This window comes from Sciurus vulgaris, assembly GCF_902686455.1.
Source record: "Sciurus vulgaris genome assembly, chromosome: 8".
NCBI lineage: Eukaryota > Metazoa > Chordata > Mammalia > Rodentia > Sciuridae > Sciurus > Sciurus vulgaris.
The window spans coordinates 35,802,708-35,818,895 of NC_136468.1; the positions used below are offsets into that span (position 1 = coordinate 35,802,708).

The 16,188-nt window shown below is 39.6% G+C and overlaps 1 protein-coding gene across 1 annotated transcript in view; it reads left to right on the forward strand.

Moving 5' to 3' along the window:
- The window catches only part of CTTNBP2 (cortactin binding protein 2), a 149,687-nt gene that overhangs the window by 117,209 nt on the left and 16,290 nt on the right, over positions 1-16,188 (forward strand). The window contains 4 exon segments of the mRNA XM_079149344.1: positions 3,216-3,302; positions 3,385-3,484; positions 10,557-10,709; positions 10,877-11,064. Of these exon segments, the coding sequence (XP_079005470.1) occupies positions 3,216-3,302; positions 3,385-3,484; positions 10,557-10,709; positions 10,877-11,064 (528 nt within the window).

The window sequence follows — 16,188 nt, forward strand, 5'->3', positions numbered from 1 at the left end:
GCTTATAAACAAATTTGTTTTTCACAATTCTAGAGGCTGAGAAGTTCAAGATCAAGGGACCAGTCCATTCAGTATCTGGAGAGGACCCATTTCCTGGTTCACAGTGTCTCGCTGTGTTCTCAGGTGGTGGAAGAAGGCACATGGGGTCTTTAAGTTCTCTTTTACAAGGGCACTAGTTACTCTCAAAGGCCCACTTCCTAACACCATCATATTATAAGCCAGGGTTTCAACATATGGATTGAGGGGTGGGGGCAAAAACATGAGGAGCAGAGGCAACAACATGAGACCACAGCAACTAGAAAAATAAGCACAAAAGGTTTGGAAAATCATATTCATTCTCTGTAGAATGTGAGGGAACAGACTGCAGAAAATGTAGAGTCTGGACTGAGATTAAACAGAACAGTGCTGGAAAGGAGGTGAACATGTAAGGAAGTATAGGAACAACTAAAACTGCAGTGGCATAAAGTTGTACTAGAGACAGTGAAGAACGGAAGTGAGATGGTGAATATTCTGTTCAACACCACGCAAGACTAAGTTTAGGAGCTCTCCCAGAATGTGCAAGAGAGGGACAGTGTTATAATAATGACGAGTTAAGAGAACAAATGTCCTCGCAGAGAGCAGAAAGGAAGAATTTAAAGCATTATAGGCTTTCCTCGGAAATAAAGAGAACCAGGAAAGAACACTTTCTGAAAAACATAATTGAAGAAAAATTGCCTAAGCCGTGGAAGTGTGAGGATCCATATTCCATTTAAGATTGGGAGAAAGAAGTCCTAGCTAGACAAATTGGGCAACTTTTTGGGGGGTCCATCCCACACCTGGGGTGTGGTGTGGGGTGTGGGGGTACCACATCCCCAGCCCTATTTAAAAATTTTATTTAGAAGAAGGTCTCACTAAGTTGCCAAGGCTGGCTTTGAACTTGTGATCCACCTGCCTTAGCCTCCCGAGCTGCTGGGATTGCAGGTGTGCGCCACCATGCCCAGCTTGGGTGACATTTTTTTAATGACAAGTACAGTCATACATTCCCCCAGACTTCCCAATCTCACAAATACAAATGAGAGCAGGTGATTCTTCAATAATAATTCTTTTTGGTACTGGGCATTGAATCCAGGGGTACTTTACCACTCAACTGCATTCCCAGTCATTTCTTTAATTTTTTTTTTTTTTTTGTGTGTGTGTGTGTGTGTGACAATGCTAAATTGCTGAGGAGCTTGCTAATTTGTTCAGTCTTGCATACTTCTGCCTCAGCCTCCAAAGTAGCTGGGATCACAGGTGTGTGCTACCACAATTGAGAAATAATAATTCTTTAATAATAATTTATCCTTAAAGTCTCATGAAGCCATAACCCACAGACTCTAGGTCAGCCTTGGCTGGAATTTCTAGGATATTCTTTCTCCTGTGTCTTTGGTGAAGTCCTCATCCCAGTCTTGGTCCTTGCCTATACCTTCATGTTGCTTGACTCACTGACCACCCATACCACAGAGAACAGCCCAGGCCAATGCTGAGTTCATCCTGTGGCTTTGGGATGCTAACTTTCCTTGGGAAGCTCCAGTCACTGTCTTTGCAGGCATTGGTAAGGCTTTTATTGAAGGCTTACCTAAGAATAAGATTTAATTTCAAAGAAAATCATCAGTGGCTACTGGACATGTTATCTTTCAGACCCTAAAAGCCAGCCCTAAATGAAGGAGCCCCTCCTTGATAAACACTTCTCTCCTTACCTCACCATCTGACAGTTGGTAGTGAAATCTGACTTTTCCACTTTAAAAGTGGTCCTTCAAGCATGTCTTGGTCTCCTGGAGGGCAAAGCTCAAGTCTTAAAGGCCCTAGGTGTAAGAGAAGTTCTCTCTTCTTTCTATGCTAAGGGTTTCCCTTGAGCATCCCTTTTACATCCCAGAATTTTTCTCTTCCTGTAGTGAAGGACCAAGGGACATATTTAGTGACTTCACAGAAGTTCATCTCGACTACCCTCAAGATTGTTGCCTTCCTCTCTGATCTGAAAGGGGCAACTTCAGGAGAGTGAAGTAGGAATAATAGTAGAAAGACACACATCCTTACATTATCCCAAGTTACAGAAAGAGCAGACCTTTCCATGCTTAACTCTTCCCTAGGTCTGGGTGGCTCAGTCTTCACACATGAGCAGTACCAATTGTATTGGTTAGGTTGGAGCTTCGGCAGTCTGGATTTGTTTTGTTTTGTTTTGTTTATGCGAGACCTTTCCAAGAAGAAAATTTCTAGTAAGTCCATGTGCTAGGAATGGGGGCGCAGACCTGGAACAAATGAAGTCGAAAGCTGAACCCCCGCTCCACATGGTGCTCCAGACATAGCGCCTCTGCCCTGTGTAGATAGTAATTGGCTTTCTGTCCAAGGGCAGACTGAATCTCCACAGGTTCTCAGGGAGGATATTCATAAACATGAGGATAAAGTTAAAAATATCCTCGAGGCATCCAGGCAGGAGGCTTTGTTCTTTACAAAGGAAAAGTGATCCATCTCTACCTAAGTATCTTCAAAATGCTGAATTTCAGGATGAAGTAATATATAAAGTTGACCCAGGAGTTTTATACCCATCAGGTTGTCTTTTACCTAAGATATCTGCACAAAGATATTCTTTGACATATGACAGCTGTAAAATGATCTCACTCATATATCCTCCCCAAACACACACACACATACACACAGAGAGAGAGAGAGAGAGAGAGAGAGAGAGAGAGAGAGCGAGCTATGGGAAGTAAAAACTGAAAGGAAACAGTATTTACAGTTGTTGCTTTCCAGTGTTGACACTATCAGGGATTTTTATTCTGCTACTTTATGTTTTCCAAAATTTCCTTAATGAAATGTGTTGATGTCTAACCACTAGAAAACAAAGTAAGTTTTGGGAAATTCAAAGTAATGAGCATTGCAAGAGACAAAATCCTCTAGTAAACTGTTTCTCAGCCACCACGCTGAACCTCCTGTAGAAAACAGTGGGAAGCAAATAAGTGTGTGCTTTTTCATGAAACGTCAGCTCTTGCTAAAGATTCTTCACCCATGTTTCACATTAAATGAAAGGCTTCAAGTGCCCAGTGAATAAAATAAATAAATAAATAAAATAAAACATTTAAAATCTTTTAACCAGAAAATCTGGGGATAACTAGAAAGGGAATTCCATCCTTACATATACCATTTTTTTCTCTTTTCAATGTAGCATCTTCACCTAAAGGTTTTTCTTGGTTTGTTAACAGGTTGAGCAATATCATAATGTCATTTTCCATGGCCCAGAAGGAAGTCTGCAAGAATACATAGCACATCAGCTTGCACTCTGCATGAAGGTATTGACTAATTTCATACGATCCCCTTTTATTTGAAAATTGGAAAGTGTGTAGAACTAATCATTCTGCTTTGTTATCATAGCACAGACAATTGGCTGCAGGATTCTCCTGTGAAATAGTGAGAGCTGAAGTGGATGCTAGTTTCTCCAAGGAACAGCTAGTAGACCTATTCATCAGTAGCGGTAAGATAATTTCAGCAAGCTGGTTGGTGACAACTCAGAGGCATGCCCTTCAATCATGCTATTAAAAAGAAATAAACTTTGTTGCTGAGGAATAGGTTTAAGTTAACTTTTTAGTTATCTAGTAGCCATGGGGTAAAAGTTGAAAACCCAGATGAATGCTTGCAAAAAATTATTTTCATGTGCGCATCATTGCATTTGTTGAGCATCTTGCATTCTCTTCTTTTTTCACCCTTTTTATAAATCAGTGATTTCCATGAGCATACTTATAACTGGCACCAGTGGTATAGTAAGTGTGGAGGTAGTGGAGGCAGTTCACCCTTGTGGGACTGGGTACTATCTTTGATGCTGTCTGGAATTCGTGGTGCATGGTGATGTTAAAAGATTATTATTCAGTAAATTTTGTTATTCACAAATTCTCTACATTCAGTACACCCCTTAATTGCTTTTTTCATCTCACCTTGGTATGCCAATGTATTATGTGTACTAATCAGTCTCCACAACCACACTATGCAAGTAGGTGTTATTGTTTCTTCTCATTTATGGACGTTTCATTCTTGTTCGTAGCCAGTCCATGGTCATATCCTGTTGACCCTTTTTTATCCATTCACATAGACACATCCATTTTCTTGTGATTGAATTCTTGCCTATGGCTTCTCCTCCCCGAACACTCCTCACTGGCCTACAGACCTCTGACTAGAAGTTGTTTGTGATTCCTACCACCTACCCCTCCATGTTCCATCACTGAGTCAGTGCTATTCAGACCTTCCATTCTGGAGCATGGATCCACCTGATTTGCTTTTAAATAGATGGTCTGTGCTTCAGCAGAATGTGGTGTTTCTTCTTTGTGTGTCCTTTGTCTTTCCACTCCATGTCTTTGTGAAGACCGCAGCTGCCGCTAGCATTACAGAGGAAACACATACACTCCCCTCACACACTGTGACTACCACATTGCAGGGACTATGCAGGGTGTTTTATGCTAGTGATAAAGCAGACATCGTCCTCTGCCCCTCTGGAAACTATGGGAAAAGCCTCTGCTAAAATGCTTTACAGACACCTCAAGTGGAGGCTTCTTTGATCCCTCCAGTTCCCCTTAGTGAACATCTGGAGACGTTTTTCCCCCTGTGCACACCTGACTACAACTGAAAACAGTGAAGGTATTGTTTGTGCTTCTGCCTTGCCCTTTACATGTGTTCTGAGTCCCTTGAAGCCTAGTACTATAGCTTATTCTGTTTTGCCTGTGTACTAATTTCCAATAATTATGTGTTGAGTGAATGGGTGAATTTTCGGATGCAGGAAACAGTGTAAGCAAAGAAAAAGGGAATTCTTTGTCCTTTTCAGGTATCAGAAAGTGGGAGGACCAGCTTAGAGGTAGAAAGCACTAAAAGCAGAGAAGACAGGAGTTGATAAGGAAGTCATTGATGACAAGACATAACCATAAAATGTTTCGGACTTGGAAAGAAAAGTGTTTGAACAATAGACAAAGGCAAATAAAAGAAAAACCACTGTAAGGAGGAGGAATAGGAAATGTCATATCATCTTTGGAAACAGAAGGATTTTTCTATATTTGACTTAGACATTTATTAAATATCAATATCTTCCTTCACTTTTAATAATAAAATGAAAGCATTAGTACAAAGTTCACCTGGTAAGAGCTTGACTGCAGTCTACCATGTGAGCAGCTGAACGTTCTAGATCCCTCAGTTTGCTTTTCTCCCTGTGTGGAGGCCATCTGTACATCCTGTTGAATCCATTCCCTTTGTATCACCTCCTCCTGTCACTCTCCATCTCCCTTGCCACCCACAGTAGGGAGACTGTGGAGGCCTCAGTTGCCCTTCTTATTTCCTCAGGCCTCACTTGCTCCAAGGCCCCCATGGAGGGCTTCAGGAGGCTGACTCTAGGATACAGAACCACTCATGAGTGTCCCTGCTATTATACTTCAAGGGCTCAAGAATAAAAGCTAAAGTTTTCAGAATGTTATGTCCTGAACATTATAGTCAAGCCTCTCATCTTATCCCCACTGATGTTAGTCTTCATCTCCTGAAACTCCTTTTACCACCACTAACATCTTCTCCATAAGACTCACTGCTGTTTACTGGTGACCAGCAAAGAAATGGGGACTGTACACTCGGTAGAGTGGGTGGGGACACCAGGACTTCTGAGCATGCAGGAGAGTGACCCCCTAGTGAAGGAAGCATGGGTGGGCATGGCGTCCGTTCTTTCCTCACATAGAGGGAAGACAGTGCATAGCAGGGATTGATCCTTTGGTCAAGAGTGGTGAAAGAGAATGGGGGTAGAGAAGGTAGAGCTCTGTGTGAGGGGAAGGGGTTTCCTAGGCTGTTCACTCAGGCTTTTCAAATAATGATGGTCTGTGAGGTACTCTCTTGCCCTTTTACCAAGAAATTAAAGTGATCAGATGGCATATTACTACAAATGAGGAATTCACTGATGCATGAGGTAGTCCATGTGCTCTCAGATTTTAACCTTATTTTCTCTAAGGCAAGAGGCTTACACCACCTGGATTGGTCTGGTGTTGAAATGTTTACTTCCATTTTCACCACACACATCTCATACACTCACCTGTTATTCTCTGTGGCTCTGTAGGAAAAAGTCAGAGAAGAGTCACTGAGACTGAACAAAGGAAGTATACGAGCAAAAAGCACAAGCAGGAAAGGTAGCAAAATATTGTAAACTTATCTTTGAGGACCTAAAACTTATATGATGATTGAAATGGTGCCAGCGAGGAAGCTTTCTGAGTGTAGAACAAAAGAACATTTCAAAAGGAATGACATAGCTCTTACGTTAGTATAGATTATTTTGTGTTCATTTCAGAATGACGTTTTCCTTCTGCTGCCTTTCACGCGAGTGAGACACCTCATGTGACTTCATTATTTGATTAAGAGGGTATGAATGCGTATTAGTATCGGCTCCAATTTCTCCTCAGTGGGTTATGAAACTGGATTAGACTGGCAGATAATCTTTAAAATTACATGTGATAATAAGTAGAAAAGAATTAAACACGAGATTGATATTTTAAAATAATACTTTGAATTCCTGAAAGAACTTTCCTTCTTAGAAGTAATAAGGAATAAAATGACTCTAATAATAGAAGGAGAATATAATCACTGGAGTCTTCACAAAAAAGCTTACCTTCTTGAATCATGAAGTTTTGGAGGGTCTTTAAAGGTGTACCCACAAAGACTCTCACTTAGACTCTCAGAGCTTCATTCCTGCAGAGCTGTGATGTAAGTGGATAGTTTACAAAAGGGGCTATTTTCAGTCTCCAAAGGGGAGATTATATATTTGGGGTCATTTTAGACACCGATAAGTTTGCATTTAACTACACATATGGTACATTAATTATTTTTAAACCATCAAGTATTACTGTAGAATTACCTGTCCAGGACTTTCAATACAAAAGTGTAAAAAATTGAGATGTAGCCCTGAACCTCACAGAGATGATATCCAATTAAGATTACCAACTTAGAGAAGAGGAGCAAGACTGGTGTAGATTCTAAAGTTGGAAGGAAAAAGGACAGAAATAATAGTCTAGTTTCAGAAACAGAGCTTTGAACTAGCATAAAGCCACGGACATCTGAAATGGCTTTTTGGCCACGAGTCAAAAGGAATCTGCACATATAAAGTGGGGCAAGTGGCCTTCTTTCATGTCTACATAAATTCTCATCAGTGTCTGGTTAAAACTTTAAATTCAAAATTGAAGAGTTCTTTTGTTTCTGTGGTTGGTTAATATTTTAGACCCAAAATGATGCTAAATAACCTGCACTAGCCACATGCTATTTCTCAATCAAAATAAAATTTACCTTTGCACCAACTGGGATGTTGACCATAGTGTAGATGCCAATGACAATTTGAGGAAATGAAGCCAGCAGTATTGAAGACAAAGACTCTCACCAAAGGAGCCTCGCTGCTTGACCCTTCATTGGGACCTTGGAGACCAGGACAAACGAGGTGGAAGCCCAACCAAGTGGTTATGAGCAGTAATCCCACCTGCTTTTTTCTAGAGCATGAACTCAGAGTCTACCATAAATGTGGGATTAAGCCATTAGTAGTACAGAGCCTGCTTGTGGACCTAGAGAATGGGTTTGTCATTCCCCATGAGACCTCGCATACTTCTGTAAACTTACTTATTTTATCCCAGCCTGAATTTTCCCTTTTGCTCCCATTCTCATGATGTCCCACCCACTGCTAGACGTCTCAAAGAGGACGCTTCCCTTGTCAGACACATCAGTCCTGAAACAACCCATCACTACCATCCACTTTCCAAGCATACTCTTGGCCAGAGGCTTTCTGTCTCCATTAACTGCACAGGCTATTCTTCAGTGAGAACGTCAGTGCTGTCTCTGATCCTTCCTCTCTGTCCCTTTCTGTACGTCAGATACCTAGCCTAATTGAGTCTATCTCAGAATGCCTTTTCATTCTGTGCCTTGGTTCTGGGGGAGGTTCCCTTCACCTCTAGCCTTCACCACAGTAGTAAGAGCTGAATAGATAGGTTTTCTTATTTCTTTCCTCTCCCGTTGATTTCTTCACCCTGGAGCAAGGACCTCACAACAGGTGTTAGGCCCTACCTATGCCTCCTTGTAAGGAATTCACTGATTCCCTGGTTGCTCCCCCAAAACCTCATTCTCTGATCTTTCACTTTTCATTTTTGGCTGGGTTTTTAAAAGATTTCAGAGGAGCAGGTCTGCTGCTCATTCCGGCCATGGGGAGCTTTTGCAAAATGCCAGGGTCCCAGACCCAACACAGACTGAGTAATCAGAGTCACCAAGAATTTCAGGGGTGGATCCCACGTGATTCTGATGTGCAGCATGCTACTACTGTGCTGCTGCCCATGGTGGTGACTGATCCTATCCATTCATGTGGCACCACCCCAATCCCTCAGCCCAGTCCTTGCTTGAGGTAGGTGTCAGCTCCAAGCTCATTGTCAGGCCACCTCACTTTGATGCCCCTGTTCTGGGAGCTGTACCCAGCCTCCATTTAGAAAAACCTCTCTTCAACGTAGGAGGCCTTCTTCCTCTGACCTGTCCATCTGCTAAGATGCCATTCTTCAAAATAGGATAGTTTAAAAATCCACTTTTCCCCTAGTTAGAATCATTCTCATTCAGCATGCCATAACACTTGGCACATGGTACATGTAGCAAGGAAGCATAGATAAACATGTTTTGAAATGCAATTAAATATTCCTTTCAACACTTTCAGTTGGTTGGAACAGGCTTCAGAACCACTTGAACTAGCAAATCAGGGAAAAACTAGTGACCTTCAGTTTTAAGTTACATAAAAACGTGCACAAACCATCCACCGGGTGTTTGTTTTTATCATTGAGTAGAAAAGGTTTGTCACTGTTGTTTTAACCAAGTACGCATTTATTATACTTCCACAATACATGCATTTTGAATAATATTGAACTCTGGGAAGCATAGGATTCTAGCATTCTTACTGCTAGCTGTGTTGAAGGGAATCCAGCACATACCAGATACTATTATAATGGCCACCCACAAGTACAACTAAATTGAGATGTGACTGTTATTGTTTCCAGTCTTCCAGTTTTCAAAGCTTCATAGCATCCATAAAATCTTTTTCAGTCTAAGAAGAGAGTCATTTATAATGTTCATGGATTCCTTTGAAAGTTGAAACGCATTCTCTATAATAACAAGAAGGACTAGAGAATCTGCTCTTCCAAGTATTTGTGAAAAGTAGAATACTTGACAGTATTATTTGTTAGTACATAAAATTGTCTTTCTTTTTTCAAGGTTAATTTGAATAAGACTGGGAAGTTTTAGAATCTTCTAAAACATTGAAATTTTAATTTTTTAAAAATTGGTATATAAGAAGGGCTATATACCTTTCAAGTAAAATAGTAATAATATTTGAGAATATGTGCTGTGCACTGACTTATTCATTTCCTAAGTAATAATAGCCCGTTACTTTATATCTTTCAATTCAAGTTGATATGAAGTCATTCCCTCCCATCCTGAGTAAACGGAATGCTAAAATAAGACTTGTAAGTCCTAGGTGTTTTTCCTTCCTTACTATTGTTCCTCACATCTTAGTCAAATCCCTTCAACCTCTGAGATCTGTGAAATGACAGGTGAGATCTGCTTTTCTATCCAAGGTCCTGTTCACATAATTTTATAAATATTTCATGTATATTTAATTTAAGGGTTTTAATCTCTTATATTGTGAAAGAGACATGTATAAAGCATTACTTACACTTACCGATCAATGAACAATCTTTTGCAGTAATCATTTCTTAGCTTTGCACTTTGACTACCTATATAAAGGTACCTCAATTGTAATTTTAGTGTTGCCTGTTTTGAATTTTACATATTTCAGTAATAGTTTTCTAGGGATACTAATAGCACATCTTTGCGGGATACATTTTTGGTAATCTAGTATATGTAAAGAGTGTGTAATATTCTAATCAGGGTAGTAAGTGATTCCACTTCTTCAAACATTTATCGTTTTTTATGTATTGGGAATTTTAAATTATCCTTGTCATTTTGAAATTTAGGTTGTTTTAGCCAATAGCTACCCTACTGTGCTAGAAAAGAACCAAAAGTAATTCCTCTACTCTTAATTATGCCTTGTTGCCTCTTATTGGATGAAGGATGGACCTTCATCTCCCCACCATTCCCAGTCTCTAGTGACCACTGTTTCATTCCATTATTCTACAAGATTTATTTTAAAATAATAATCTTTGGTGATTTGCTTACTGTATTGTTTGGGATAGTCTTTTCTATTCTGTTACTTAGAGTTGTCGTGTGTTCACTTTCATGAATAGATTTCTATTTATTCATCCATCCTATTGTTGACGGACACTGGTTGATTCCATTTGAAATCTGTTAGGGAGCCAGGAGTGATGGATCCTTGTGTGCACCTGTAATAGTAGTAAGTGAGTCATTATACTCCAGAGTCATTATTCTCCCCCAGCAATTTCACAGCATGCCCATCGTACCATGTCTTGGCTGACACTTTATATCTTCCTACTTTTGAACTTTTCACAATTCATACAGGTTTTTGCAAAAGTTTTAATCCTTAATTTCCTTTTTGATCACAGCTTGTCTGATTCCAGTGAAACAATCTCCTGTTAAGAAGAAAATCATCATCATCTTAGAAAATTTGGAAAAATCTTCATTGTCTGAGTTGTTGGGGGACTTTTTGGCACCTCTTGAGAATCGCAGCCCTGAAAGCCCGTGTACTTTCCAAAAAGGTAAAGATAGTGGGTAGTCCACACTGAGAATCCAGCTCTGTGATACCCTCTAGTGCTTCTATTCCCCAGAATACTTCTTGTTCTCTTTTCTCTAACTGAACTTTAATTTGTACTTGTCCCATACTATGATTTGCTGAGACTGGACCATGGCTTTTGGCTTGTTTTAGGAAATGGAATGTCTGAATGTTATTACTTTCATGAGAACTGCTTTCTGATGGGGACCATTGCCAAGGCCTGTCTCCAGGGCTCCGATTTGCTGGTGCAGCAGCATTTCCGCTGGGTTCAGCTGCGGTGGGATTGTGAACCCATGCAAGGACTGCTACAGAGGTTCTTAAGAAGGAAAGTCATGAACAAGGTAACAAACAGCAGCTGCATCCTGGTGCAGGGGGTTAGTTACCAGGAGATTTGGTCTGGAGTTTCTCTTACTGTGTGGCCTCAGGCAGGTGCAATCTGTAGAAATTCAGAGGATAAATAAGATAATGTGAAACTCATAATAGTTTCTGTACTATATTAAGAATATGAAAATGTAAATAGATTTTACTCTTGTTGTTAGTACATGGAAAACACATAGCAGTCTTTGGGAGTATATTAAGTACAAGAAGAATTTTATATATTGTACTGTTATTAACTGTTCTCAAGGAATCTCGCCAAGTTGTAAATGCGATAGAAGTCTAGACTTGAAAGTTAATCACTCTTCTTATGGAAAACTCACTGCTTCCTAGGAGCCTTCAGAACATTTTCCATCCACTTGAACAGGATTTAATATAAGATTATCATCCTATGCTATGGTAAATTTCACAAATCTCATGAAAAGTTAAATTCTATATCCCTGACATATTTTCAGAAATAGTAGGAATAAATTCTAGTGATTTTTTTTCACAGAATAACAAAATAAATATTGTAGTCTCCCAAATAAAAATAATGCAGTGCTGATTGAATCTAACACACTATTTATTTTAATTTTCTTAAATAGGACCAATAGCTGAATGTCAGGAAGGATTTGAAATAATGAAGCTCAATTTAGTAAGATTTTCTCATTTACTCTTGGGCCATGGGCCACATTTGGAGGACAGTGTCATTGTTTTGTCAGTATGGTATTTTAGGTTGCACATACCGAACCCCTTATGTAACCAGATGGCTCGTGGTAGGTGTTCAGCACCCCAGCAGCATCAGGACCCAGATCTGGGGGTCTCTGAACCTTCCCCCAAGACTAAAGTTTGTCTGCGGGGCTTTAGCAATCACTGCAGCATATTCAAAGGCAGAAAGTGAGGTATAGTGAAGAAACAGAGCTACCTTGTTTTTCTTATCATCAGAGAGGAAAGCATCTTTTCTAGAAACTTCCAGAAACCTAAGACTTCTCTGTAGTGTTTCATTGACCACAATGACTTTCATGCCCACCCTTCAGTCCTACACCATGGCCAGAGCAACCTTCCCAAGACCCAAGCTCTCCATCTTGAACAAAGCCTGTGTCTGTTGGGTTAGAGTGCTCAGTGGGTATGCAGGGGGATGCGGAGCAGTGTGGAGTGGGAGTGGCTTTTGGTAATTTAGCGAACACTCTGCCACAGGTGATTTGAATTAATACCTGAAATTCCAAATTTAATCAGAAAATTCTACCCCAAGTTACACTAATGTTAGTTGCCTGGTCATAAATAAGTTCTCCTGACCAAAGCACAGAGACCAAAGTACATTGACCTCAATGAGTAGGAGGAAAAGTGATATAAAAACCATTATAGGGATGTAGGCCCTCAAATCACTGAAACTTTCACTAACTTTATCATTGTTAATATTTAAATCTCATTGCCAAAGTCAATTCACATAACCACAAGAGATACCAGTTTTCTTCTGTAGAATTGGTACCCTCTTCCCCTAGCTCTCTGACAGTTTGAAATGCAGCTCTGCTCTTCTTCATTGGGTTTGAGAGTGGGCTGTACTACAAAGAATAGAAGGGGGAGGGTAATGTCTTCCATTTATCAAGAATCACTTCAACATAGGTCAATGAAATGAAACCCCTAGGGTAAGTATACAGTGGGAATGAGTTACCACCAGCAAACATTGAAAATCTTGTAGCACCAGAAAACCTAATTCTTGTACTCATTTATAAATATATGTTGGCACTTGATCACAGTTCTTTTTTTTCCCAGTGTTTTAAGGATACAAGAAAATAGATCTTTCAGTATAATACTAGGCTTCCAACTGGTGTTTAATAAAAATAATTATACCTTTTTAGTGTGAATATTTAACTATCTTTAATTACAATGCTGATCTCAGAATTTCTGCTGGAAGTCTATCAGAGAAAGTAAGGGATGTATAATGATTGTTTCTCTTTTGAAGAGAAGGAAAGTTATTTTAACAGAGCCTCATGAAACACAGGAATATCAATTTAGGGCAACTGGTGCTATCACTGAACCACTCTTGTTTTTTCTTGACCAAATTATTTCTTTATTCTCTACATGTAGGACATACCAGTGTTCACAGTTGTTTCCACTCTCAATATCCTAATACATAGTAAAGAAGATTTATATGAATCTCCTTTCTTATAAAATGAATATTGTATCTGACATCTAAATGATTGAGGGATATTCCTCTTAATAGTAAATAAATCTTTGTCCTTTTGCAAACCCTCTGTACCACCAAGAAGGAACTTGATTTTATCAAGTACAGGTCTAGAAAAAAATTGTTCCCATTAAATCAAATGTGTTATACAGTATCATTTAAAATTTGCACATTTTAAGTTTTGAAAACAAATTTCTTTATGTCTCTAGAGCTCCACACATTTTGGTGATGTCAGCATTTTAACTGAGATCTTTCTTTTAGGAAAAATTTTTTAAATATTTTGAAGTATAATACAAGGTGAGCATGCTACACATCCAGATGCAATATCATCACTTACCCAAAATAGGAAATATTTAATGTCATTCCTATTTCATTAATTCAGAAACCTTTTCTGAACATCTGCTATCTGCAAGGCCCTATGAAGTACTCTGTATTCATATGAAGGATGATTTCTTCCAGAACTGATGTTTAAGAATTCATCCAAGTTTCTCCCTAGTGTGCATACTGTCCTATTTTATCTTTGTTTCACGTCACATCATCGGGTTCAGTCAGAAGTGTGTGTTCTCATCCACCTCAAGCTGTGCATGTAACCAGAGCAAACATGTCCTGCCCCTTTCAAACTGACTTCCAGTTTCCCCTTCTGACCTCATCATCCAGACTTAGAACTTCTTGTCTATCCTTAAAGTCAGTCAAGCTTTTTGTTTAAGTCCTCACTCTGCTGCAGACTGAGACCTACTAGCAGGGTTGATGGACCTCTAGCTGTGGAAACTGATCAGAATACAGTGTGATAAGCACTACCATGGACAGCTATTTGGGATGCATCTGATCACTGTTCCTGGCTTCTTCAGTGGACATTCACCCCTGGCCCAGGACTGTGGGACATGTCAGGGCATCCTCTCCCCAACTCCTGGAGCTCACGTGTTTATGGAAAGACAGGCATGTATAACAGAGCCACCCTCTGGGATGAGAGCCTTGTTGGATAGTTTTTATTGGGAAAGATTATTTAAATGCTGTTTTTTAAAAATGTATTCAACATATTAGAGTCACACATCCAAATACCCAGCTTTTCCTTGAGCTTTTCTGCTCGATACTCAAGTTTTATTTTTCTGTATTAAAGCTAGCAGGATTTAACAATCACCTTTAAAGGAACATTTATACTTAGTCAATTAAATTCCAGGAAATTACTTAATTGGCCTTTAAAACTTAAATATATTTTACTCTCTCTTTTTAAGAACTTCTAATAAACCTTCCCAAGTACTTAATTGACTCTTTTAAAGTCAGAAAATTAAATTTATAAATCCAGCAATTCAAGTGTTTTTCTACTTCTTGTATTATTTATGTAAACTTAGTGAGATTCTCTTATCCCTTTTAACTTAAAAATCACATGCTGAATCAGTTACCATTTTAAAGTAGAAATATGAGGTCATTCTAATATGTAACATTCTTATAAAGAAGTTCTTGTAAACCCCAAATATATTATTATCTCTTATCCTATTTAGAAAATAGCAACAATATACAATATAGATTTGATGATATTTAATTCTGAATATTCTTAAGGATAAAAATTTTGCCATCTAAGAAACTTGGGTTATTTCCCATGTAGGGTTATTTTCTTGACTGGCTGACATTGTGTATCAGCAAGAGAGTTTGGTGAGGTCTTAAGACAGGTGTATCTCAGTAGTAGGAGGAGCCAGGAGAGTCCCTTCAAGGGGCACTGTGGACATTGTGTCTAAGTCCACGCCTGTGTAGTAGGGTGAGTTCAGTGGACAGATTATCTAATTCTCAGGCTGGATTTGAGTGTGTAACCCCATTTTTGTTACTTTACTACTAGACTGGAGTCAACTAATGAATTTAAGTCTGTCTCTTCCTGAGAAGCAGGACCACAAATCTGATAAATGACCTCAAATTGTACTTTATTGTCAGTTCTGATTCTGTGTGACTTCCTGCGCACAACAACGGACCTCATGCTAGTTTCAGTGAAGAGGTGACTCATGCGCTCTGTTAAAGAAACAGATGAGAAGGTACTGCTATATAAAGTAGGGCAGACACAAGGAAGAGTATTCGTTTTACGAATGGTGGGCAGGAAGGCCTCTCTATGGTCACATGTAAGGCCTTTTAGGGGGAGAATCAGCCAAGAATAGCGGGAAGGGAGTCCAGGCAGAAGCAACAGCAATAGCAACAAATTGAGACCACAGGAAGAAGGGCATGTTGTGTGGGGAAGTAGGGGACAGTGGTGGGGTGCAGTTATTCCTTTGGGGATGTGCTGGGCAGAGGGATCAGATCCAGCACCTTGAATTAGTAACAGCTACCTAGGCGGTTTACTTGTGGAAGCTTGTCATTTTTCACCCCTTTTATTATATGCAAACATCAGCATCCACTTGTGTCCCTCCACCCCTGTTCCCTCTCCATTCCACGTCTGGGATGCTCTTTCTACCTCCCATCACCAACCAAGTGTCTTTTACATCCTAGGAAATCAGCTGAAGTCCCACTGCATCTCCTTGTTCTCCCTGACCTGCAGTATTGACTTCATCCTTCCAACTTGTATCTGTACTTAAAGATTGTCACTTTGGACAGGATTTTGAGGATACTGAGTATCAACTTTTTTTATTTTACAGATGGGAAAGCTTAACCACAAAAAGGCAGACATCTATGTACCTCCATCAGATCTCCTGTCCCCTGGAGGTGGCTCTTAGTCCAGGACACATCTTTTTTCCTCCTCTGTAGTTAGTGAGAACATACACACTATGCCCAGGTGGTAGAAGGCATGTGAGCACGCATGAGGTCCTGGGTTCAATCCCCAGGAACAATTTAAAACAATAAAATGTTTTATTTTTTCCTCTTCACAATATAATTAGTGCTATACATAGTAGACATATAATAAATATAAAGGCCTCTAAGCATCTCTATGAAATTGTGTTTATGCTAC